This window comes from Lissotriton vulgaris, chromosome 6 (genome assembly GCF_964263255.1).
Source record: "Lissotriton vulgaris chromosome 6, aLisVul1.2, whole genome shotgun sequence".
Classification (NCBI taxonomy): Eukaryota; Metazoa; Chordata; class Amphibia; order Caudata; family Salamandridae; genus Lissotriton; species Lissotriton vulgaris.
Window position 1 is genome coordinate 1,522,609,371 of NC_141694.1, and position 25,592 is coordinate 1,522,634,962.

Consider the following 25,592-nt stretch of genomic DNA (forward strand, 5'->3'; position numbering starts at 1 on the left):
AAGCCCTGACTAGAGAGAGACCTGGTACATAGAAGCCTGATCTGGGAATATGGGGGATTGCAAAACTGACCAGGAAGTACTTTCCCAGCAGTTGGATAAAAGTAGGACTTATTCTTGTTTCCACCTCCAAGGGACCTGAGTTTAGGTTCTAAAAAATTCCCAGTGAGTGTGCACCGCGGGTGGGCAAGAAATTCTGGTTTGTTCCACTCTGAGCTGTTTGCCTTGCTTTTGCACATAATGGTAAAAGCAACTGCCTCATGAAGCCTTGCCTGGCTGCTGCTTCCAGCATTGAACAGCTTGTAGATTTTGGGAAGTGATATATGACTAAGCCGAATGGTAAAACCTAAGTTTTAGATCTGACAGCCTTAGGGTGGTCTTCCCCCAAATGTTCTGCCTGCTTGCCTCCAATTTTGCTTAATTCTTTTTGCAGTCCCTAAGATTCTGAGGTACTATACCATTGCCATCCTGTACTAAAGTGCATGTGCTATTCCCCTAAAACATGGTTTGATTGACTTATCCAAAATTGGCATACTTAATGAATCTATAAGTCCCTAGTAGAGTCTAGTACTGGTGCCCAGGGCCTATAAATTAGATGCTATTAGTGGGCCTGTAGGACTGATTGTGCCACCGAACACAAGTAGCACTTTAAACATGTCTCAGCCCTGCCACTGCAGAGCATCTGTTTACAGTTTATACTGCCATGTCGACTTGGCAATTAAAACCCCTTGCCAAGCCTTAAATTCTTCTTTTATTACGTATAGGTCACCCCTATAGTAGGCCCTAGATAGCCTAAAGGGCAGGGTGCTGCATAATGAAAAGTTAGGACATTTACTTTTAGGTTTCGCATGTCCTGGTAGTGGAAAATATCCAAATTTGTTTTTCACTACTGTACAGCTGTTCTGACATGGTTTTTGGCTCTATTTCGGAGTGATGATGACTTTAAGCTTGCTATCATCTATAATCTGTATTCTTACCTTGTGTTGGCCCTTTTAAGCCCTTTCTTCCAGACCTAGAAGAGGATAGCTGCTTTATATGATGATAGATCCCTTATTCTTGACTCTAATCCATCTATTGCCTATTGGCTTTGACATAATTATGTGTCCTTTGTAGTCCTGACTTTATATTACATATTGGTATGGTTTGTGTAGGTACTCTGACAGAGCTAAGGGATATTTCATCCTTCTCAGGCCTACAAGGCCCAGAACTAGAGAGACTCCATTTGCTTTCTGTCCCTGCAGAGTTGAGATGCTTGCAGGGTAAAGGTAATGTTTTAGTTTTGAGCTGATGTCCACTTGGAGAGAACCGGTCTGGGCCAGCCCTTATCGGTAGGCTGTATTATTCTCTGTGTGGAAGACACCACAAAAGGCGGGCCGGCTGGGTGTGTGTCCTTGACGCGGAGTGGTGCAGAGATCTGATGGGAGGCGGGCTGATGGCTGGAACTTTCCATGAGGAAACAGCATTCCATATTAGTGAAGTGCAGAGGCGGAGTCAGTCAGTTGAGTTGGAGGAGCAGAAAGAGTTTGAGCTGGAAAGAGTTTGAGCTGGAAAGAGTTTGAGCTGGAAAGAGTTTGAGCTGGAAAGAGTTTGAGCTGGAAAGAGTTTGAGCTGGAAAGAGTTTGAGCTGGAAGGAGTTTGAGCTGGAAGGAGTTGAGCTGGAGTTGCAGACAGAGTTGAGCTGGAGTTGCAGACAGAGTTGAGTTGGATTGGAGCAGAGGAGAGGAGAGGAGTTGCAGAAGGAGTGGAGAATCAGAAAGAGTTTGAGTTGGAAGGAGTTCAGTGGATGATTGGAGCAGAAAGAGTTAAGTGCAGAAAGAGAGGAGTTGGAGCAGAGGAGAAGAGATCGAAGATGCTTGGAACAGAGAGAAGACAGACAGACAGTCAGTGAGCTGGAACTGAAGGAGGCAGTCAGAAGCAGTTACTTATCAGGAGGAGTTGTGAACAGCTGGAGTCTGAAGTAATGCCTTTTGGAAGAGACTGAAGTTATATCGTGGATTAATCTGTGGGAGCAGCTGGAGTGAATTGGACATTAGCACAGAGACAATCAGACAGAGTGGAGAAGCTAGTGGAGCGAACGGTTATCAGAGCGGCAGAAACAATTAGACTGAAGTTGGAAGGTGGAGAGAGTTTGTGGGGGAGAGGAATCCAGTGCAGAGTGATCAGCGCAGATGTGTGTCCAAGAGTGCAGGAGAGGATCTAAGACGAGCTAAGGCACAGACGAGAGAGGAGCCCAGATGACAGCTAGAGCAAGACCCCACACTCCTCAGGTGGTACCCTTCCTTATTTTTAAATATTAACCTTGTCCTTATACTATATGTCTAATCCTTTTTCTTTCAGCGGTGTGTTACAGTTCCTGTTAGTTACAGAGACCCCGCAGATCTGTGTATGTGTCTATTCCCATTTTATTGTTATTGTAATAAAGATACCCCAGTTCTTAGTGAACCAGTGTGCATGTGTTGTTTTTATGATGGAGCTAACCTTTCAAAAGGAAATAGGAGCGCTTAAATCAGGGAATAACTTTTGCATACAGCGTGTGTCTCTTGTTCTTAAAGCGCAGGTAACCTTTCCTTCTAGTCAGGTGTTACATCCAGAACAGATGCTTCCCCTGATCAGGTAAGTAGCCACTGAATAATTAGGGAGAGAGAGGAGCCCTTGAGCTAGGGAAATAGTTATACACTAAGTAATTCGGCCATTCCATAATATTATTGTAGTAGTGAACCTCTAGTGAATAGTGAGAGAAACTTCCCAACATAGAGAGAGAGAGAGAGAGCTGAAGGTATTCATAGGAAAGTGATCGGCGTTGGGATGTGGCGTTATACTCACCGGATTGTGGCTTGTTAATGAGAGCACCGGAGGGACACGGTGTGTAGTGAGATTGCTGCTAGAGAGAGAGTGGCATTAGTGAGAGTACTGATTGTGGTCAGTGTGTATACCCACAGGATTGTGGCTTGGGCCCTGGATGAAATAGTGAGAGCACTGGGGGGATACAGTGTCTATCTTGAGCGAGCACTGGGTGTAACCAGTGTGTAATGGTAAATAATCAGAACTGCCCCAGGGTAGATTAGTCTGGACCCATGTGGTCGCGAGACTATGAGGGATGAGTGTGGTGTAGGGCATGGATGTCCTTAGTAATCAGTGAGTATTCCTAGTAATCCCTATAGATTTAGTGGTGTTTCTGATGATATGAGCTTGTATATTGCGAGTTCCCCATCCTCAGGTAGGTACCCAGGTGCCTGGACAGATGGGTCCTGAGGAGGGAGGTGGTTACGTTCCGGCTGGGTTGGAGGTGCTCTGAGGAGCTGATCCTATCTGGTCCGAGAATCCGGCCGTTACAACAGCCCACCCCTCTCATAGGTTAATATTGGGAATTCTGTATTACACTTTCAAGATGTAATTCCTGATTGCGAAGGTGTAGATCTGTCATTGTTAGGTCTTACCTAGCAGCGCACATGCGCTCCCTAGGAAAAAGACCTTTAGCCATCGATTCCCTTTTTCAGTCAAAAACGTGCATGCTTTGCATTGCTTTGAATGGCAGCACGTTTGGCGATTCACTTGCGGGAGCGAGCAGCGCCATCTGGTAGCAATTATCGTCTTGCTCCACAAGGGAAACACTGCGCTTCACTGCTCTCGGCCGCACTCCCCTCACTTGTGATGAGATTGGGATGGTCATGAGCAGGGGATGTTTGGGCAATCGTGAACTCCAGCTATATTAGTGATCACATACTATGCAAACACCATGAAGTGCATCTACACTAGGCAACTGATGAGTTTTACCATTGTTCAGCGGTACTCATTTTATCAGTTGAGAGAGCTATATGCTGTCTGCCCCTTGCTAGCGGCTCGGCCCACTGAGATATTATACTTGCCTTTTGAATCAGCCTGGGTATCACATAATTCAATTTTATCAGGACAGGACGTCTCCGGTTCTAGGCTTCTTCTGAAAGAGTGATGTCTTCTGAGAGTTGTAGTCTTGTCTTGCTGCCATTGAACTCTTTTAACGGACATGCCTGGTATGATTAGTGTCAGAATAGCCAAGGATAAGAAACGGGGTGTCCTAGCACATGAAACAGGTACCAAACTTACTCGAGGGGTGGGTACATGGATGGGTGTACATAGAGGGTTTGATGTCTACAGTGATCTTTGATCCGGTGCTGGAAAGCCTTCACTGCTGCGTTGTGAGCCGTCGAACAGTACACAGCCAGCACACGCTGCTCCAGATGATAAACAGTATAATGAGTTTGTAATTAGATTAGGGGCGTTGCCTGCCCCTGTGCCTCTGCAGCAGTGGGGTGGTCTGTGTTGCAGTAAACAGCAAACAGACCCCCTTGCACCCCAACCAGTTGATCACGTGGCCATGACTCTTCCTCTTTGTGGTCATTTGGCGCAACACTTTACGGGCTGAGCCAACCCGAGCCCCTGCTCATTCACCCCACCCACCTCCTCACACTCCAACCCCTCCCCCACCCCTAAATGTATGACTTGGAGGCAGTAAGCCCTCTCTGGGAGCACGCCCCCACACCCAGGGAAATGCCTCCAGAGTACAGCTCCAGTGCGCAGCCATCAATCACAGACAAAAAATTAGTTCCCTTTAAAGCCCAGTCCAAGCAGGGCTGCGTTCAAAGGCAGAAGCGGCAAATCCATCAATTCAGGCCTTGCTAATATCAGGAAGTCTCCACCCGAGGCTGGCCCCTTACTGGACTCGGGCCCTCCTCAGAGCCAGCATCTGACTTGACCCGCAAGGGGGCGCGACTTACTGGTGGCCACATCAGCACTGCACTGTGCACAAGGAAGAGCAAAAAGTGCCCTGTGCGCCAGCAAACTCGTTTCCCCGTCTTTCACTGTGGCTCTTATTACAACACACGCTATTCTCACACAGAACAGCACTGGTGGATGGAGGTACTCTAAATACAGTAACGCATATATCAACACGTGGAAGGTAACCATAGCTTAAATCATGAACTAACACAACAGACGAAAGACACAATCTGATTTTTCATTGTATTTTGAGTGCCAGTTGTGTAAAAATGCAGTATTGCCAGATTGCGAACGGTTCAGGTGTGTCTCCACAGTCCCAGGCTGAGGTGGTCACCCTAGCCAGTGGTGACATTTGAAAGTGGTGAGGCGTAAAATTATTGTCCTAATGCACCGCAGTGAGCACGTGTAGCGTGCAAGCCGGAATAACCTACGGAGGGTTCGGGGGTTCTACCCCTGCAAAAATGTAGAAAAAAGACTGGACAAATGGTGCATTTTCAAGCAAATTTGAGAAAGTAGGTTGGTTAATAAAGCTATTTTGAAAGTGCAGTTATTACATTAATAAAGAGCTGTCATATAAAATAGGCAGATGCTTATTCAGTATATGTGCCTTTGCTCTCCCAGTGCCCTTACAGATCACACATCTGTATCTTTGCTCCCCCTGTGCTCTTACATATCACTCTTCGGTGTCTTTGCTCTCCCTTTGCCCTTATACATTACACCTCTGTGTCTTTGCCTCTCCACGTGCCCTTACAGATCACTCCTCTGTACATTTTATTTTCCCTGTGCTTATCCGTCCTAATCCCCTTTGCCTTTATCCACCACTCCTAGATCCTTTGCTCTGTGAGCCCCTTCTGCATCAGTCGCTGTGTCTTTCCCTCTCCTATCTGTTTCACTTTTGCCTTTAACTTTATCTCGTATCCATCGCTCTGTCCCTTGCTCTACTTGGGACCTTATAATAATCTGTTTGTCTCTGTCGTCTCCCTGTGCACTCATGCACCTCTCTAGAAAACTTAAATAAAACCATCATACTAAGGGGCCTGCAGGGCTAACCGTATCTACCTGCCAAAAATGCACATATATCCCACAGCACTCTATCTTCAACCACCTCCTTCATCACACTCTACGTCCTGCGACGCGTCCTCAGACCCCTCTGATCTGTCACAAATGACAAAAAAAACACTCCACACAAAATCCCAACAATACACCCTGCCTATCACTCATCCCCCACTGTGCAGCATGCTACTCACCTGAAAATGCGCTACCGTGCACTGCAACGTGATATGAAGCGCTATGTGAGTGACACAATAGCTACCTTATCTCTTCCTATCCATCACTTACCCATCTCTTCTCTGCTTCCTTCCCTCCCACTGTGTTGCCGCACGCCTCTTTGTCATTGTGCCTTTCTAGCCTCCCCGACCCTCTCGTCCTCTCATCTCCCTCCCTCAACGCCCTTCTCCCACCCTTCGCTCTTGTCATTCACCCCCTCTCACCCGTTGATCACTTTATGTCACTCCTGACTCACTTTTAACCTTTCCTCTCAATGCTCCATGGCGTTCTCCGTTTCAAGCTACTGTTTAGTTTCTTCCCTCTTTCTCTGCCCCTGTCCGCCCTCCTCTTTGTCTTTCCCTTTTCCATTTGACCCCCCCCCCCTATAGTCTTTATTCTCCTCCGTCCATGTTGTCCCTTCCTGCTCACCCCTGTGTCACTTTTCCCCTCTCCAAATGTAACTCTTACCTCTGTGCCCGTCCCACACAAGCGATTACTCGCCCACAGCACAGTCCACTGCGCCAGAGCTTTAGAGGTTCACCTTGGTACCAGGCGCCATCAACTCACATATTACTTTCTCACAAACGCCCGTCTTAAGTGCAGTAACCCCACGTGCAGCCTCCTCCTTAAGGAAAGCGCACAAACCACCATAAAGCCACTACTCCCCGACCCTACACGCAGAGACAGTGCACTGGTCACTGTTATATGGATGTGGATTACAAATATGGATTATTATTATAAATCCCCGTCACCACAGAACTCAAGTGCCCAGGTCCACACGTGGATAATTCATCAAATTCACGTTTTTTCCTATGTATTCTGGGACTGGTAGTCCTGTATCTCTAATTAACCGGGACTACAAGTCCCAGAATGAAAAGACTACATTTAGACTGTGTGTGCGCCTAGAGAAGTGTGAAACTTGTCAACTCCGCACTCTTCCACCATGAAAGACATGACCCTGACACCCTCCCCTTCCTGTCTTCTGTGGAGGACCATTGCCGCAGCCACACACTTTCTCCCTCCCTACACCCATCCTCACCTTGCCAGAGAAACTTTTCATCGCCTCTTCAACAACGACAGGAGCAGGCAGACAATAGGACGCTTGAAGAGGAGCAGGACACAGGAGAAGTGTGAGGGATGCGAGACGTGCAGACAAAATGTGATGCGTGACATAGGCAGCTTTAAATAGGTTAAGGTTTACTCCCCACAAGAAAGTTTCAACGACAACGACTGTCACTTGCCATAAAAATGAGCGGGAACCTCAAATGTCATTGGGAAAATAAAGCAGCACAGAAAAAAGGTTTAGTTGTCGACTAAACCTTTCAAACGTGCGCCTGCATTTCGTATAATGTGGTTATTTCTGAAATGAGTTGTTCCAACACACAGTTAAATGTAAGGCTTCTAACAAGCATACAGAGACTGATCACCAATTTAACTCCGGACAAACATCGTCCTCGCTAATCTGCATAATTTACTGTGACGCCGTAATTGCAAAATTACAATGAAACGCACACTTCACATACCAAATCTTTGTATGAAGCTCAAATGCAATGCCGATATAAACACTGGACTCACAGGGGATCACCTGATAAAAACGCCAAACAAGTTTGTCTCCCTATAATCGACTATCGAATGGTGTATATTTGATCCTGGTGCAGTTAGCAAAAAGTAGTGCACGGCATACTATGAAAAGTCTTGTGGCAAAAGTTAACACATATCTAAATCAAAACAATCACACGCCAGATAAGATTTCAACACAATAAAATGCCATTTACAATTAATTGGGCAATACTGTGGGATTTCACTGCTTTGAGTACTTTTAGAAGTGGCAGTCCAAGCATATTTCAGAATATTTAAGATACTGAGACAGTCAAATATTAGGGGGCTGTTAAACTTAAGAAGAAAAAAGAAGACCAAGACGGAAGATGGGTAATTGCAGAGGTAGAAACACAGGCCGGCAGTTACACAGTAGTATCAGTTTATGCCTCAAATGATGACGAACCAGGGATTTTTGAGTTTTTAGATGGGGGAATTGGCTCTGTGGTCGGAACCAGTAATATGTTGTGGAGATTTCAACATCAATGGACTCAATGGCGAGAGTATGTCAAATAGAACAGGATATGCTGGGCGAAAGAGAAAAACAAGTAAGGCCATATATAATATGGCGGCACATAATGCATTAGTGGATGTTTGGGCAGAAAAGAACCCAAGTGGTACAGGGAGTACGTTCTATTCTGCCCCCCATAAGATGGTAACAAGACTAGATTATTTCTTTATTACAAGCTCAATAATGAATGATTCTAAACTAGAAAGGCTGCCCAGGGTAGTTTCAGACCATAACCCATTAGTGTTAACCCTTCCATCGGTCAGTAACACAGCGGCGAAAAACAGCAAATGGTCATTCGAGAGAGCACTATTAAAGGAGCCTGAATATATTAGTCATATGAGGGGATGGATACCACAATTTTGGGAGGTCAATAGGAACACAGCAAAGAGCAATATGGTGTGGGATGCATTCAAGGCCGGTGTGAGGGCTAAAACATTAAGCTATACACTACAAAGATCTAAGAAAGAGAAAATCAGGATGGATAATAAGATGACGGAGTTGGAGATTTTAGAAGGGAGATTAATCAGAGCTATATGTAAGCAAGACCCTATAGAGGAAATACTACTAGATATAGAACTGAATAAAGCAGAAGCAGGGATAAGTCTGGCACAGAAGGCTGCCGGGAACTACTTGATGAAGAAAGAAAAGTGTTATGAATTTAGTGAAAGAGTAGGACATCTGCTAGCAATACGTACCCGACAAAATCTATCAAAAGGGGATATAAAAGAAATTACAGGAGGTTTTTAAGAGCTTTTTTGATAACTTGTATGACTCAAATATAAGTAATACAGATGAGAAAATAACTGAATATTTGGTAGGGATACATCGCGAAACATTAGACCCAGAAGCCAAAGTAGAATTAGATCTCCCAAAAACATTACAGGAAGTTATGGAGGCCGTGAACAAACTTCCAGCGGGGAAAGCTACAGGCCCAGACCAAATACCGGCCGCATTTTACAAGACATTCTGGGATATACTGGGGGGGACATGTTAGAGACTTTTAGACAGGCACAGACAGGACGATCGGTACCACAGTCATGGGCAGGTGCCGATGTAATAGTGATTTTAAAGAAAGACAAGACACCTTTAGAGCCTGGATCTTACAGACCAATCACTCTATTAAACGCAGATACAAAAATCTTCTCCAAAACACTAGCTCAAAGGCTGAGTAAGGTCATAGAAGGGTTAGTTATCAATACACAGCATGGCGTCATACCCGAGAAAGGCACAACACATCACATCAGACAAATGATTACAATTTTGGATGCTGCCGAGGTGACACGGGACCCTGTCGCGGCGATATTCCTCGATGCTGAGAAGGCCTTCGACAGGGTCTCGTGGGACTACCTGTGGAGGGTAATGAAGTGGTTCGGGATAGGCGAGGGATACATTAAGGCAATTCAGGCCTTGTACGAACAGCCAACAGCAAGGGTTAGAATAAATAGAAATTATACAAAGGCAGTACAGATTAGACGAGGGACGAGACAGGGCTGCCCTGCTTCCCCCTTGCTATTTGCTCTATACTTAGACCCTTTTTTAAGGAAATTATTAAGCAATGTCAATATATACCCGGTTATCCTACATGGTATGGAATTTAAGATATTTGCATACGAGGATTACGTGGCTATTGTAACACCAAACCCAGGGAGATCTATACTGGAAGTAGAGGAAGAGGCCTTTAAATTTGGGATAATCGCAGGCTATTTGATTAATAAAGGCAAAACCCAGATTGTACAGAATAAGTTTACAATATACCAAGACACTAGAATAGTCACTGCAGCCACAGATCTAGGGATAAAGGTGAATACTGACTTAGATAGTCTAGTAGGACTTAACATGAATCCATTACTAGATAAAGTAAAAAGAAATACCGAAAGAATCCATAATTTACATCTAACATTAATGGGTAGGATAAACGTCATTAAAATGATCACTTTTCCGAAGTTTTTATATCTTTTTAGAGCAATCCCCATATTCTTTGATCAGGTTTGGTTTAGGAAACTGGAAGTAATACTCAATAGATTGATATGGGCTCACGGGAAGACGAGCAGAGCATACAGATATATGGTACTTCCGAGAGCGAAAGGAGGTTGGGGGGCACCAGACTTTAGACTTTATTATTGGGCAGCAGTTCTGCAATATACACAAGGATTATTAGGTGAAGGGGGAAAAGAGAATCAAGAGGGCAGATTAAGGTACATTAATGTATATAGAGTATTAATGGGAGAGGAAGCCGAGAATGGCCTACTGAAAACAGTGGATTTCAATTACTTTAAACATACTAAGTTTAAGACCTTGCGAGCAGCATACAATGTTTGGAAAGCGGTAGCAAAAAAGCTTGGCATTGGAAGATATAATTACTATACACGCCTATATGGTAATCACACACTTCCAGGAGATATATTTAGAGATACATCCATGAAGGTATGGGAGAATAAGGGGATCAGGAAGATAGGGGATCTACTGGACACAGAGGGGGTGTTTAGACAATTTCAGGATTTACAATCAAAAAACGGGATAATGGGGAACAATTTTGTTAAATATCTACAGATAAGAAGTTATTTTGTAAATAAAACAGGTGGATCTATAGGTTTTGAACACAGTAGAATTATGGATTATCTGGAGAAGGCGGACCATTGTACAATCCGACAGTTGTATGCAGAACTGTATGTACTAAAATCGGATGACAGAGAAAAATATGCTATTAAATGGGCGGCAAAGGTGGGAGTGACAGCAGAGGATCTTCAGATTTCGCTGGACTTAGGGCAGACAGCTCTTTGCTCTGCGACACTCCAATTGCAACATTATAAGACACTATATGCCTTATATCACACGCCAGCCAGAATTGCACAATGGGGGGGAAACACAGGAATCATCTGCCCGCGTTGTGATTCAAACGAGGCGGATATTGTCCACATGTTTGCCCAATGCCCGCAATTACACAAGTTAAAAATAGCAATAGAAAATTTTTGGGAGAATTCTTTGGGAGTTAAGAGTAAACTGTCAGATGATATGATAATATTAGGTGTGTCGGGAGGAACAGAGGTTCATCATATCGAATTTATGTTTATGATAGCTGCGGTTTATAGAATTGGAATTGCAAGGGCTTGGCTTGACAGGGTCCCGCCAACATTCCAAATATGGATAGCTAGATTGATCTCAACATATAACCTGGAGAAAGCTATCTATGAAAGGAAGGGTAGGAGAGCGAGAGCATTGGAAGTTAGAATCTGGCAACCATTAGATCAGTGGAAAAGTAGACAGAGAGAAAAGTAGAGATAAAAAGCAAAGACTAAAGTTATGATTTTTAGCAATTCTGCTGTTAATGTTTTTGTTTGAAAAAAGTATTGTATGAATATGATTTCATGGCTTTGAAATTCCTTTTGTTGTTTTGTGCTATAATGTAATGGAAAATATTGTAAAATGGGGAGAAAATTTTGAAAAATAAATTAAAAAAAATATATATATATATTAGGTGAAGAATCACTGCTGGCCTGTCACTCAACTCCCTGAGTGCTACTGCAGCCCCGCCCCCACCCCAGCGCCTCTCAATCTACTTCTCCAACACTAATTCCAGAAGTCCTGATTGGAATTAGCGTCACGCGTCGGAGAATAGTCTGTCCTCGCCAACAGCGCTGACAAGGAAGAACCACCGTCCCCCAGCCCACCCTCCAGCCCCTCCGTCTGCTCGCCTCCCTCCTCCTCGTCCGTGCCCTCCACCGGCAAGAACATCTGTTCCAGCTGCGGCCTCGAGATCCTGGACCGATACCTACTGAAGGAAGCATGGGTGGGTGGGGAATGGAGGGGCATCGTCACTAAAGAGGGGCATGTTTAAAAATGCTTGCAAACATTAATAATAACCCATGATCACGTGACCACTGCGTCCAGGGGCAGGTGGGATCTAAGGACTGATGCGCTTGCTTTGAATCTAATGCTTCACCCACTTGAATGAAACTGTGTGATCTTGGCCAAACTGTAAATGTGGGAAACCGCTTAACCCCCATTCAGCAGAAATTGGCAGCGCTTAGAAAAGAAACAAACTCTCAAATTAATAATAAATACAGCACCATTCATTTTTACAATATTTACAACTTTACATCAGTGCACAAACATTATACCTCTCATAATGCCTCTCAAAAACTTAATGAGCAGTGTTTGTCTGTCCATAACGCTGCATACACATAAAAACTCTGTTTTAACTTTCATGATGGTTCACCTGCTGATTACAACGAAAACCTCTATCCGATTTCACCACTTTTTAAAGAGAAAACACAGCATATCTTTTTACGCTCTTAGATTAATGCTATTGACCCCATTAATCCTGTGTCAGTCCCAAAGCTTTAATGCCTCAGATTTATTACAGGCGCGCTTACGTGACATGTGTAACTTTCTAAACTTCAGTCAGCAACCCGAGTCTGGCGAGTGCCTCTGCACGTCTTCATTCACCGAGGCTGTTTAAACATATTCAATCTCTTGCCTCATTCTGTAGCTCCTCCCCATGCCCTCAGGTGTGCAGTCACTTATCTCACAGCCTCAGCTTCTAAATTACGCGCTCTCCCTTGGATGAAAGGTCAACATTAAAACTACAATTCCCAGAATACTCTATCTGTGTTTTCAAAGGAGAACATTATACTTTTACTCTCCCCACTTTGGTTTAATGTAATTATAACTGATCAATGATTGCAACATGTGTACTAACTCGACGCTCCTATTTAAAGCATCCACGTAATATGAGGTAGAATATAATCTATCATTTCTCGCACTGCATTCAGACAAACTCCCTCCCAATATAAAGCACAAAAGTCTCTTGCATGTTGCTGTTATTCCCATGTTTCTTGTCGCTTCTATTTGGAAACCAACTCTCCTGTGTAGATGGAAAATCTTGCTATGGTTCATACTTCATATTCCTGCTTTTCACTGTTAATCAATAAACTTGACCATGGGTGCAATCTCGCCGTTTTGGACGGAAATTCATGACATTGTACTTTTACAATGATGAGACCATAGCAAGATTTTCCATCTAGTACACATGTTGCAATCATTGATCATTTAAAATTACATTAAACCAAAGTGGGGAGAGTAAACGTATAATGTTCTCCTTTGAAAACACAGATAGAGTATTCTGGGAATTGTAGTTTTAGTGTTGACCTTTCACCCAAGGGAGAGCCTGTAATTTAGAAGCTGAAGCTGGGAGATAAGTGACTGCACAACTGAGAGCATGGGGAGGAGCTACATAATGAGGCAAGAGATTGAATTTGTTTAAACAGCCTCAGTGAATGAAGACGTGCAGAAGCACTCGCCATAACGAAAATGATGAAATCTACAAATGTGGTTAACTTGGGTTGCTGACTGAAGTTTAGAAAGTGACACATGTCACGCAGCGACGGCTCGTGGAGGGAGTTACGGTGGGGCAGGAGGGTGGGGAGGGGGAGGGGCAGGGTGGAGGTTGCTAAAAACCGGCATATGGATAATTGCAGGTAAGTAAACAATTTAATTAATAAAACGAATTTCGTAGCTCGCACTGCATTGCATTTTGCGATGCAAGGCGCACTACGAAATTCGTTTTATTAATTAAATTGTTTACTTACCTGCAATTATCCATATGCCGGTTTTTAGCAACCTCCACCCTGCCCCTCCCCCTCCCCACCCTCCTGCCCCACCGTAACTCCCTCCACGAGCCGTCGCTGATGTCACGGTAAGCGCGCCTGTAATAAATCTGAGGCATTAAAGCTTAGGGACTGACACAGGGTTAATGGGGTCAATGGCATTAATCTAGGAGTGTAAAAAGATATGCTGTGTTTTCTTTTTAAAAAGTGGTGAAATCGAACGTGAACCATCATGAAAGTTAAAACAGAGTTTTTATGTGTATGCAGCGTTATGGACAGACAAACACTGGTCATTACGTTTTTGAGAGGCATTATGAGAGGTATAATGTTTGTGCACAGATGTAAAGTTGTAAATATTGTGAAAATGAATGGTGCTGTATTTATGGATTTTTTTATAGATACCCCTGACGAAGGGAAATCTTTCTTTCCCGAAATGCATTGGGTGCATTCCCAATAAAGTCATGACATGTGGAAATACCTCCTGTTTGTAAATATTCGTGGAAATTATTTGGGAATGGATAAAATAAATCGATTTAAAATGAGAAATGAAAAAAAAGGAAAGGAACAGTGTCAAAGAGTACATTAATTGAAGTATATACAGTGATTAACTTGATTTATTGGATTCATTGGAGCAACGGGCAAGGCTGTGCTGCTAGTAAAGGGATCTGGGTCCCTGTGTTTTCGTTTACAATTCAAAAGCGCAATTGGACGGAGCACGTATCTAGCATTGCACGCCACAACAGGTCTGAAGCAGTGAAACGGAGTAAAAAAAAAGATTGATAAAATAAGAGTACAGAGGTGTGCATCTCATCATTGTAAAGTACATCTTTCTAAATGTGGCATTTTCAAAATTGTAACTTAAAATCTGACTTTACCATTAAAGACGATGTCACATTAAACCTTCGCAGACCAAAAACATGAAATGCTACCTGTTCCCAATCAAAAGTTAACACTTTTTACATTTATTAAGGAAAGCCAATGTTATCATATGGGAGAGGTAAGCTTGCCAATAGTGAAAAACAAATGTACAAGGTTTGGACTACCAGGACATGTAAAATTAAAAAATACATGTTGAACCTTTTAATGAGAATGAAAACTGCCCTATGGGCTACCTAGGCCCTACTTTAGTGGTGACATATGCAATAAAAGGGAATTTAAGGCCTGGCATAAGGATTATATAGCCAAGTCAAATTCGCAGTTTGAAACTGCTTTCGGGCTGGAATGGCAGACCTGGGATGTGTTTTAAGGGTCTCTTTAAGTGGGGGGAATAATAAGTCCTGCAGCTTTACTAGTAGCATTTAATTTACAGGCCCTTGGTATATGGTAAACCACTCTATAAGGGATGTATAAGTCCATTAAATATGCCAATAAGGTGTAAGCCCATTTTACCATGTTTAAAGGTGAGAGCACAAGCACATTAGAACTGCTAGGAGTGGTAGAGTGCACTCTACCTAGACAGCTGTGACATAGCTACTTTTGTCTGATGCCCGGTGGAGCTACCTCGCTAGCTAAAGGGGAGATGGACTTTGGACTCCCTTCTTGACCATCACCTACCCAGCCGTACTTCAGGCAAACGCTCCTACGTCTCTCTTGACCCTATCTCCCCCCGTCTCCCTTCCCTCACCCCTCTCCGCTCCTACTCTTTCCAACTGCTGTCCTTTGCCCACACCTGCCCTTGCCCTTTGTACCCATCCTGTTTTTTTGTGAACTTCTTCCCTCGCCACTTGAGACCGAACCATTTTGTCTGATGCCCGATGGAGCTACCTGGTTTAGCTATAGGGGAGATGGGCCGTAGATTCCCTCCTTGGTCGTCACCTACCCAGTCGGTCTTTAGACAGACTTCCTTTAGTCTCTCCTTTTGTCTCTTCCCTTATCCTTCCTTTCTCACCTCCCCTTCCCCCCTCCACTACTTTTCTTTCTCCTTTCTCTCCTCTCCTAATGTATTGCCTATTTTTTGATGTAATGTGTATTTGATGATCTTTTTCTGTTACACTGTTGAATCTCATGTAAAGCGCTCTGATACCTTCGGGTCTAGCCAGCGCTTTATAAAACTCTTTAAATAAATAAATAAGGCCAACAAAAACAAATTCTGAAAAACAGGAAGGGTGAAGGAAATACGTTTGGGAGTAGACCACCCTAAGGCTGACAGGTCTAACAGCTCGTGACTCTCTCCTGTTGTTTAAAATATATTTGCAAATCCTACATGCCATGCTACAAGAGCTATTGTTGTACTTCCTTAACCATGCATTAGACATTGTTAGACCTTCGTATTACAGAAATGCAATCTGGAAGCCATTAAATTGGTCTTTCAGAAAATTCAGTTGCAGATGAACTGGTTTTAGCTGTCTGTAAATGAAGCAAGCATTTCCAGAACAAAAACGCTATGGATTGCATTTTCTTTTATAAGCCAGACATACCGGCTTTGCCAATGCTTGTTTTATAACTGAAAGCACACAATAGTGGTGATAATTGTGGTGGTGGTTGGTATTGGTAATATTAGTGATGGTGGTGCTAGTAGTGTAAAGGTAGTGGCACTATAAGGGTAGTGGTGGTAATGATTAAGGTGGCTTCAAAGATAACTGTAGTATTGGGTGTCATAATGGTGGTTATGGTTGCATGGACAGAATGCACATATGACATAAATAATTGAATTCTTGATGGCAGCGTTTTTAGACCTAAAGTACTTCTTCTTACATCATAACGCAAACACTCCCTTGGAGGAAGAATTATACATCAAACAGTCAGTAGTATGTGGTGGAGTTCATTGTGAGAATATTTTAATGGATTGATACAATACTTCTTCTTCACAGTTAAAACTGTCAATAGTTACTCCTAAAAAGCTAAATTCAATGTGTACTTTTTACCACAAAAAATGAAAAGTCAATGTCAAAATATTTGTATTAGTGTATCCACTCTCTTTATGGTTAAAGTGAATCCATTAGGGTAATATTTGACTTATGTTTATCTATGAGACCTGAGATTAATCAGGTAGTTTACTAGGCCAGAAATCTGGTAAGAGTTCAGTGTTTTCGGGAAGATAAGCAAAACCCCAGCATATTAATGGGAGTCTCTAATTGCTAAGTGTAATGCCCTGCTCCTTGAAACTACACATGGAAATATCTACTAATTACACCTACTCCAGAAAGCAATGGCCAGGGTGTCAGTTGAACAGCCACCAGTGAACCTATAACTCCAACTTGAATGGCATGGTTTTCTCAGAATTCATGATTCTGATCTAAAGCTCTGGAACCACTCACAATTCAATTTATGGCCTAGTGCATTGTCTTTCAGGAAATAGGTTCAGCTAGATAATCTGATCATCAACCTTTGGGCACTGGAGAAAAAGCTAACAGAACTACAGTTCAACAGAAAAGCTCCCACAGATGGGAGGCTATTTGCTGAAAGTTGATGGATTGCAAAATGATTTGCCTGTCTCGGGAAAATAATGTTGTTCTCAGTTGGAGGGTAGTGGAGCAAAGCATCATTGTTGTCAGGCATGCAAAGGCATATTAAGGCAGGCATTTAGTGTAGACTAGACATCCCTTTCATAATTCCTTGTTGTTTTGTTCAGCTTTTTTAGGTCGAGCCTTGGCAGCGCATGAGATGCTCTGCAAGGCACGATGTATTCAGGTAGGGACTTGAAGCTCCACCCACTCTTCGCCCATATTTTTCATTCGCTTATATCATTGTCGACTGTAAACTGTGGCTGCTCATTGGTCAATAGGCTTAGCACTCCCTCCTTAGTTCCGCCTTTTCCCTTTTTGCAACCTCCGATGGCGACACCCCCTGTTATGTGTGTTGTTACTCTGTAGGCTTTAATTACAGCCTCCAAGCACTATCTTCTCAATAGCTTTGTCCTGCCTGAGGTTGCAGGCAGGACGTGCTCTCTCCTAACACTTAAAAAAAAAAAATATATTATAGCATGGTACTGAACGCATTTGCAATGCAATAGGTCTTGCATTTACGAGAGTTTGAGCTATTGGCATTGTAAATGACAATGCCTTTTATTTATGTGATTTAAAAACAACACATCAATAAAAGGTATTGTCATGTACAATGTCAATAGCTTAAACTCTCTTAAATGCAAGACCTATTGCATTGCAAATGCTTGTTTTTGTCTGCATCGCTTTGGGGCGAGTCTATATCAGCAAGTCCTTTATGTCCTAGCTGGTTTTACCTACGCCATGTTGAAATCAGAGTGGAAAACCAGGGCAAGTTCGCTGCTTTACTGTACCATTTAAGTTGCTTCAAGCAGTGTGAGACAGAGACCATGTCGAACGTGTTGTTAGAACTTACCCCACTAAAGAATGTGTCTCAGGCTAAGGGGAGGACAGGTAGATTGCTGGGAGATGAGAGGTAGAAAGTGGTGGCATGGGGAGGGAAGAGATGAAAGTTCTCACAGTTGCAAATACTGTAGTCTCGTCTCCAACATAGAAATCATCGCATTTATACAAAACAATGATGTGGCTAGAGATCAGATTGATGAAGCCGTTGTTGTTTTAGAATCTGATTAAAATGTAAGTGAAACAAAACACACTTAAACCAAAAAAAAAATCACCATACATACAGAACTATTCCTCTGAAATAGTACTAAGCTAGAAATACTATATATTTTATTTTGTTTCAGGGCCAACTTGAGTATTTTTGTGGCACTAGGCGAGAACATTTTTGGGTCCCGCTGTTTACATGGAGAGGGAGGGTGTGGGTAGCAGATGTAAAGAAAGGTAGAGCGAGAAGGAGGGGCAGAAGAGGTGAGATGGACAATGAAGAGAGCTGTGAAATAGAAAGATAGATGAGGCACAGAAAGAGAAATAGAGGTTGACAGGGGAGACATAGGGATAGTAAGAGAAAGGGGTTTGATGGAGATGTGAGATGAAGAGACAGGAGGGAATGTAGTAATTGATGAGGTATTGAAAGAGAACAAACCACAAGACAGAGAGGAGAGCGAGAGAAGTAAAGTAGAGGAAAGTGAGGTTAATAGAAAAAGGAGTTAGAAAGAGAGAGAGGCAAGGTAGACATGGAGATGAGTTGAATAGTAAGTTAGAGGGAATTAGAAAAAGAAGTGGTGCAAGAGATAAAGAGGGTGTGATGAGGTAGACACAAATGGAGGTAGAAAGAGATAGAGAAACTGACAGAGGTGAGAGAGAGATACCTTTACCGGGGGTCAACTTGCAAAGTGAGGGGCATGAACATTTACCTACTTTGCCCATGCCTTAAAGTTTTTCAGGAGGATTCTGGTTATGGCAAATTACATAGAAAATATAGACTTGCAACTACCTTTAAAACCCCAACACATTTTAAGGCAATCTTCTTCGAAAATGCAATTTTGATGTAATTCTAAAAAAAATTGGATTAGAAAAAATTTCATCAACAAGTGCCAAAAATAGATTATTAGGTCAATAGCAAATTGAATGAAAGTGTCCTGATATGTAACTTGCTTAATGGATTAACACTGTAGGGTTTTCATTAATGTAACACTGATGTATACATTTCTTCTAACCTAGCATGGAATTTTTACATGTTATTGAATATATCATGGATCAATGCACATCTCAATTGATCAAGCTAACCTACCAGATCTTTCCACTCTGTATCTTGGTTTTGGTGGGCAAATGCAATCCGCCAGTAAAACCAGAATCTGAAAATGACATAAATGTATGGGAGACATTAGAACATGACTGTAGCCCATATAACTTACAAGTATTATATCTGTCTTTTATTTGAGACATATCAAATTCACGTCAAACAAACACACAGAACTAAGGACAATCAAACGTTGTCCATCTTCATCTGCATTGCTTTCATTTACAAACTGATTATCAGAGTAGAATACACAAATTCAACAAAAGTTTACACTTTCTTGGCTTCCTAAGAAATTGCATAACATCTGAATCTTACTGTTAATATTGAAAAATGCGATGTCACTGTACAACATGATATATGTATATATAACAAAGAACTAGCATCTCTGTTGTTGAATCCACCCAATATGACCTCCCCATCAACCCAGAGTCAAATATATGTGGTCAGGCAGGCCTTAGGACTTAGGTCTGAAGCAACTGATTGACAGATCACAGGTGGGTTACACGTAACCCTTAGACAAACGCTGGAACAGGAAGACGCATATCAATCCCACAGACAGGCAGCGACACCACAATGGTCTTAGAAGATTGGCCCCAATAAAACACATATGGCTAGAGGGGTGCATGTTCCCAAAACACCATAAAGGCAGATGCCACACTAAGTTGGGAATACTCAGCCTATCAGAAGCAAGGATGCTCACTACATGCAGTGATCACGCGCTACCCATGTCGGACATCTGGACATGTATCCACTGGCCCCACATTGTGTCCTGGAAAGGGGCGACCATTCGGTCCCCCCGAACGTATGGCGGAGTACCACGATCCCCCCGGGAAGCCATCTTGGGCGGGAGGCGAGTCTCGGCTGGTATCCCCGAAGCGGCGTAGCCGGGGCGCGCTTTTTTCCCGCCCTGGAGTGGGCTGGCCTAGACACTGACGCAGCCGGCCACGCCCTTGGGGCAGGCAGGGGCGGGTTTACGCCCGCCCTGAAGACGGATAAAAGGAGCAACAAGCCAAGAAAGCATCCTCTTGTTCCTGTGCTCCGAAGCTGCACCTCCTCGCTGCACGTGAGCTCGAGACGGAACGAAGAGCCAATTTTGAGCGTGGTAATCTTTCTTTTTTTGTCTTACACATACTCTGTCTGAGAATGCCCAAGAAAGTCGGAAAGCGAGTTACTACCGATCAGATGCTCCGTATGCTCATGAAAGAAGTAACCGATCTGAAGAAGCAGATGGCGGCTAAAGACGGGGAAGGGGGACCGAAACGACCTTTGTCGGGAGCAGCTCCCGGAGGGAAAGGCAAGAGGTCCAGAAGGGGGGCATCTGGGGGGGACACCCCGGTTCCCGATACCCCACTTGAAGAGCCAACTCCAGTGCCGAGGGAGGGGAACCCGATTCCCGTGGTGGTCACTCCCGTGTCCGGGGAGGATATGCCTCCTGAGTTAGCAGCACAATTGGCAGCGTGGTTGGGGAAAGATAGCGAGGGCGCCACGGCTGACGACGCACGGGTGTTAATCAATCAATCAATCAGTGACACTTATAAAGCGCGCTACATACCCGTAGGGTCTCAAGGCGCTGGGGAGGGGGGGTGCCGCTACTGCTCGAACAGCCAGGTCTTCAGCTTCTTCCTGAAGGAGAGGTGGTCTTGGGTCAGGCGCAGGTCGGACGGGAGGGAGTTCCAGGTCTTGGCGGCCAGGTAGGAGAAGGACCTTCCTCCTGTAGTCGCTCTTCGGATGCGGGGGACGGCGGCGAGGGCGTGGTTGGCTGATCGGAGGTGGCGTTTGGGCGCGTAGAAGTTGACTCGGCTGTTGAGGTAGCTCGGGCCTTGGTCGTGTAGGGCTTTGTGTGCGTGGGTGAGGAGGCGGAAGGTTATTCTCTTTTTTTTTTTTTTTTAAATAATTTTTATTGTAGACACACCTGTACAGGCCAATAAACGGATAGCAGCAGCAACCTAAGTGTCAGCAGATACACAGTACATTTCGTCAATCATTACACAGCCTTCCGGCCCACAACCCGGGGGTCGGGCGGCGGTAAAGTATCTGCACTGCCATGCCTGACGTTCCGTAGAGAGGAGTGGTTATTGTCCGGATTAAGTGTATGCCTACTTTTAGTACCCTACCAAACTACGCGCTGAGCCCCAACTCCCCCCTTCCCCGCGCTAGCCCCCTAAACACCCCCCCCCCTCTCACCCCGACCCGCACACCATCCCCCGCCTAAGGCTTCATTAATACTACCCCTGGGATGCTAGCCTCATGCTCCCCGTGGTCCTGCTGTTCCTGGGGCCTCAACTCTCTCCCTCTGTGCCCTCCCCTCCGGGAGTTTCCTCCTGTGCGTCAGTCCCGCTGTCCCTGAGCGCCTGCACCATTACTTCCCACGCAGTCGCGGTGTCAGCTGCTGCCTGGCTAGGGGTCCTGCGCGCTACCTGGTATCTATGCGTGCTGTCAGCCGAGGCCCATTTCAGAAACTCCTGCCGCCACCTCCGTGGAGTAGGCCCCAGCCGCGCCTTCCAATTCCTGGTAATCTCTCTCTTCGCTATCATCAGCCCCATGTCGATGAACTTACTCGTGAGCTTATTTTTGGGAGTGTGGGGGAACCAGTGCAACAGGCATTCGGCCGGGCCATACTCTAGCGATCGTTCCGTCACCTCATTCAGTACTTCCCCCACTTCTTGCCAAAAGTCCTGCAGGAGCGGGCACGCCCATAGCATGTGTACTAACTCAGCTCCTTCTTCCGGGCACCGGGGGCAGGCTGCTGTGTCGTCTCCAAAATACCGCCGTATTCTACCTGGTGTCATATACGCCCTGTGCAACACATAGTAGTGTATCAGCTGGAACCTGGCGTTCCTCGTGCTGTTACGGGCCCTGCGGACAAGTTGTGCCCAGGTCGTGTCCGGAATGTCCTTGTGCAGATCCGCCTCCCATTTGGCTTTCAGGGATGCGAGAGGAGGGATATTCTCCCTAACCATTCGGTTATACAGGCATGTAACTGCCTTAACCGTGCCCGCCGCCATCATGGCGTATTGGCAAGCCGCTGCCGTCTCGGGCTCTCCAAGTCCCGTGCCCCAGTGGGCATGCATCGCCCGGGTCACCGCTGCGTGCAGCAGGAATCCCCCTCTCGAAATATCGAAGCGGTCTGTTAGCTCCCGGAACGGGAGCAGTGTTCCACTCTCAAATAGGTCCCCAACCACCTGAATTCCCGCTTCTTCCCACTCCTGCAGGCTCGACCAATCGCCGCCATGTGGCAGTGCCGTCAGCATGGCCAGCGGTATCTCAGGCGCGTAGGGGCGTCGGGAGCCCGCTCTCTTCTGGGTCCGATTCCAGCATTGCCGGTATGTGCGCTGTTCCAGCGATAAGTCCCGACTGTCCAACCGCTGCTGGAGGGTTATGTACGCCAGGACGTGCCTGGGCGTTCCCCGCAAATTTTCCTCCTCTGGGCCCCGGAAAACCCTCGCAACCTCCTGCGTGAATATCTGCAATTGGGCCGCTAGGTAATAGAGCTCGAAGTCCGGCACCGCCAGCCCCCCCTCATCCTTCGGGCGAGAGAGCGTGGCCAGCGCTACTCTGCATCGTCCCGCTCCCCAGATGAACGATGTGATCTGAGATTTGAGGAGCTTAAAAAAGGAGCCAGGTATCCAAATTGGGAGCGTCCGGAAATAGTACAGTAATCTCGGCAGGGCTACCATCTTTAGCAGGGAAATCCGGCCCGCTACTGATAGCGGTAATGTGGACCAGAAGGACATACAGCCCTTCAGTCCGCGCACGCACCGTCCCAGGTTGCCCTCGAGTAAGTCTTCCGGCTTGTGGTAGATATGAACCCCCAGGTATTTCATGCAGGTAGGGTTCCAGGTCGCCTCCGACTGGTGCTGCGGCTGGGCAGTGCCCTCCAGCAGCGGGAACAAGCTTGTCTTGGGCCAATTGACCCGCAGGCCCGACATCTCTCCGAATCTCCCAAGCAGAGCTTCCGCCTTCCTCAGGTCCTCCCCTCCGTCGCGGAGGAATAGCAATAAGTCGTCAGCATACAGCGAAATGAAATGATGTCCGTCACAGGTCTGCACTCCGTGGATGTGCCGCCCCGTTCGGGCCGCGGCCGCCAGCGGTTCAATGGCCAGTGCAAAAAGGAGCGGTGATAGGGAGCAGCCCTGTCGAGTGCCCCGCTCCACCGGGTATCGCAGGGATACCGCTGGACCTACCCTCACTCTCGCAATCGCTTCCGCGTAAAGGACCTTGGTCCAGTGGATATAGCCAGCTCCCAGGCCGAAGCGCTCCATGACAGCGTAGAGGTAGTCCCACTCGAGGCTGTCGAAGGCCTTTTCAATATCAACCGACAGGACCAGCTCTGTCCCTGTCCTCCCGGTGAGCCCGTCCATGATGCGGATGAGCCGTCTGATATTAGCCGTGGTGTTGCGGGTCGGTATAAAACCGTTTTGGTCGTCATGCACCAGCCCCGTCATGTGCGGTAGGAGTCTCGCCGCCAAAATGGAGCTCAGGATTTTATAATCCGCGGTGAGCATAGATAGGGGCCTATATGACGTGGGGTCAGTGCTCTCCCTGCCGGGCTTCAGCAGTGGGACCACCAACGCCTCCCTCATTGATTGCGGTAGTCGACCCGCTGCCTTTGCCTCCTTGTAGACAGTCTGGAGACGGGGGGCCAGTATGTCCAGGTGTTTGGCATAAAACTCTATGGGGAGTCCGTCTATCCCCGGCGATTTGTTCCTCGCCATCCGCCTCACCGCTAGTCGTATCTCACCCGCGTCAATGTCCGTCCCCAAGTCCTTCGCCTGCTCCGCCTCTAGCCGACCTAGGGGCAGGTCAGCCAGGAAGGGACCCACCAGTTCCGCCCTGCCGCCCGGGTCACTCTTGTACAGGCCCTCATAGTATTGCTGGAACACGTTGACTATGCCCAGTTGGGTCTGCTGTACTACTCCCGTCGCATCCCGCAGCTGGAGTATGGGAGCGCACCTTCTGGAGGGGTTCGACAGCCATGCCAGGAGGGTGCCGACCTTATCGCCTTCCACATGGGAGCGTAGCGCGTACCGCTTGTGGTCAAAAGCTCGAAGCCTTTCCACCTCAACGGCTACCGCCTCCTTGGCCGAGCATAGGGAGTCCTGGAGTTCCGGCCTCCCAGGCCTCCTCCTCTCCGTCTCCCTCAGGTCCTCGTCTACCTTCGCCAGATCCCTCAGCAGTACCTTCCGTACGCCCACATAGTCTCGGATGCAGATGCCCCTTACCACTACCTTAAAGGCATCCCACTCCATCGCCCTTGAGGTTGCCGTCCCTGCGTTCTCCGCGAAATACGAGGTCACGCCCTCCGCAAGGGCCTCCCCGAAGAGGGGGTCCTCCAGTGTCTCAGGCCTCAGTTTCCAGAGCGGAACCCTGGGCTTCCCCATAACCCACGCCAGCCGGACCAAGAGCGGGTTATGGTCTGAGATTGTCCTCGTTAAGTATTCCGAGCTGGTGACGCACGGCAGCACCTCCCGGGAGCAAAGTATGGCGTCTAGTCGGACGTGCAGGTCATGGAGCCCTGAGAAAAACGAGTAATCCCGATCAGTCGGGTGTTGCCCTCTCCAGACGTCTACGAGTCCCCAGTTCTCCTGCCAGTCCCTCCTTCCCTTAGAGAGTCTGTGTACCGGGGAGTCACGAAGGGGGGGTGAGACCTGTCCAGCAGGGGGTCGGCAATGGAGTTAAAGTCACCCCCCAGCAGGACCGGGCCCGCAAGGGGGTGGGCCAGCGTTCCCGACAGCGCAGCTAAGAAAGCCAATTGGTCCGTGTTCGGGGCATAGATGCTAGCTAAAACTATATCTCTACCTTCGAGTTTCCCCTCCACCACCACATATCTCCCTTCCTGGTCAATCCAATGCCGTGAGAGTTGGAAAGGTGTGCCTGCCCTAATCCATATGAGCACCCCTCGCGCATAAGCCGAATAGTTGGTGTGGTAAACCTGGCCCCGCCATCTCCTTTGTAAGGCCTCCCCCTCCCGTTGTGTGAGGTGCGTCTCCTGCAGCAGCGCAATGTGTACTCCCCTCCGTACTAAGAAGGCATGCACTTTGTGTCTACGTTGCATAGTGTGAAGGCCCCGGACATTCCAGGTCATACAAGTCAAAACATTTGCATTAGCCATTATCCCAGTGATCCGGTCGAAACCCTCCTCCCAAGTCCAGCCCGCCGGCGGTGATGGTGCCCCCTGTGTGAAAAACAAAACTCCCCAACAGCCCTGTCAATGGCGTACCCAGGGTCAACAGTGTCAAAAAAAACAAACCAACAATCCCCAACTGTGGTGCCCCCCC

General features: G+C 46.2%; 1 protein-coding gene across 2 annotated transcripts in view; it reads right to left on the reverse strand.

The window, feature by feature from the left end:
- Positions 1 to 25,592, reverse strand: part of TMX4 (thioredoxin related transmembrane protein 4) — a 378,667-nt gene that overhangs the window by 23,037 nt on the left and 330,038 nt on the right. For both annotated transcript variants that reach the window (XM_086927695.1, XM_086927694.1), the window contains exon 7: positions 19,306 to 19,369. In XM_086927695.1, coding sequence (XP_086783821.1) covers positions 19,306 to 19,369 — 64 coding nt within the window. The remainder of the gene's footprint in view (positions 1 to 19,305; positions 19,370 to 25,592) is intronic.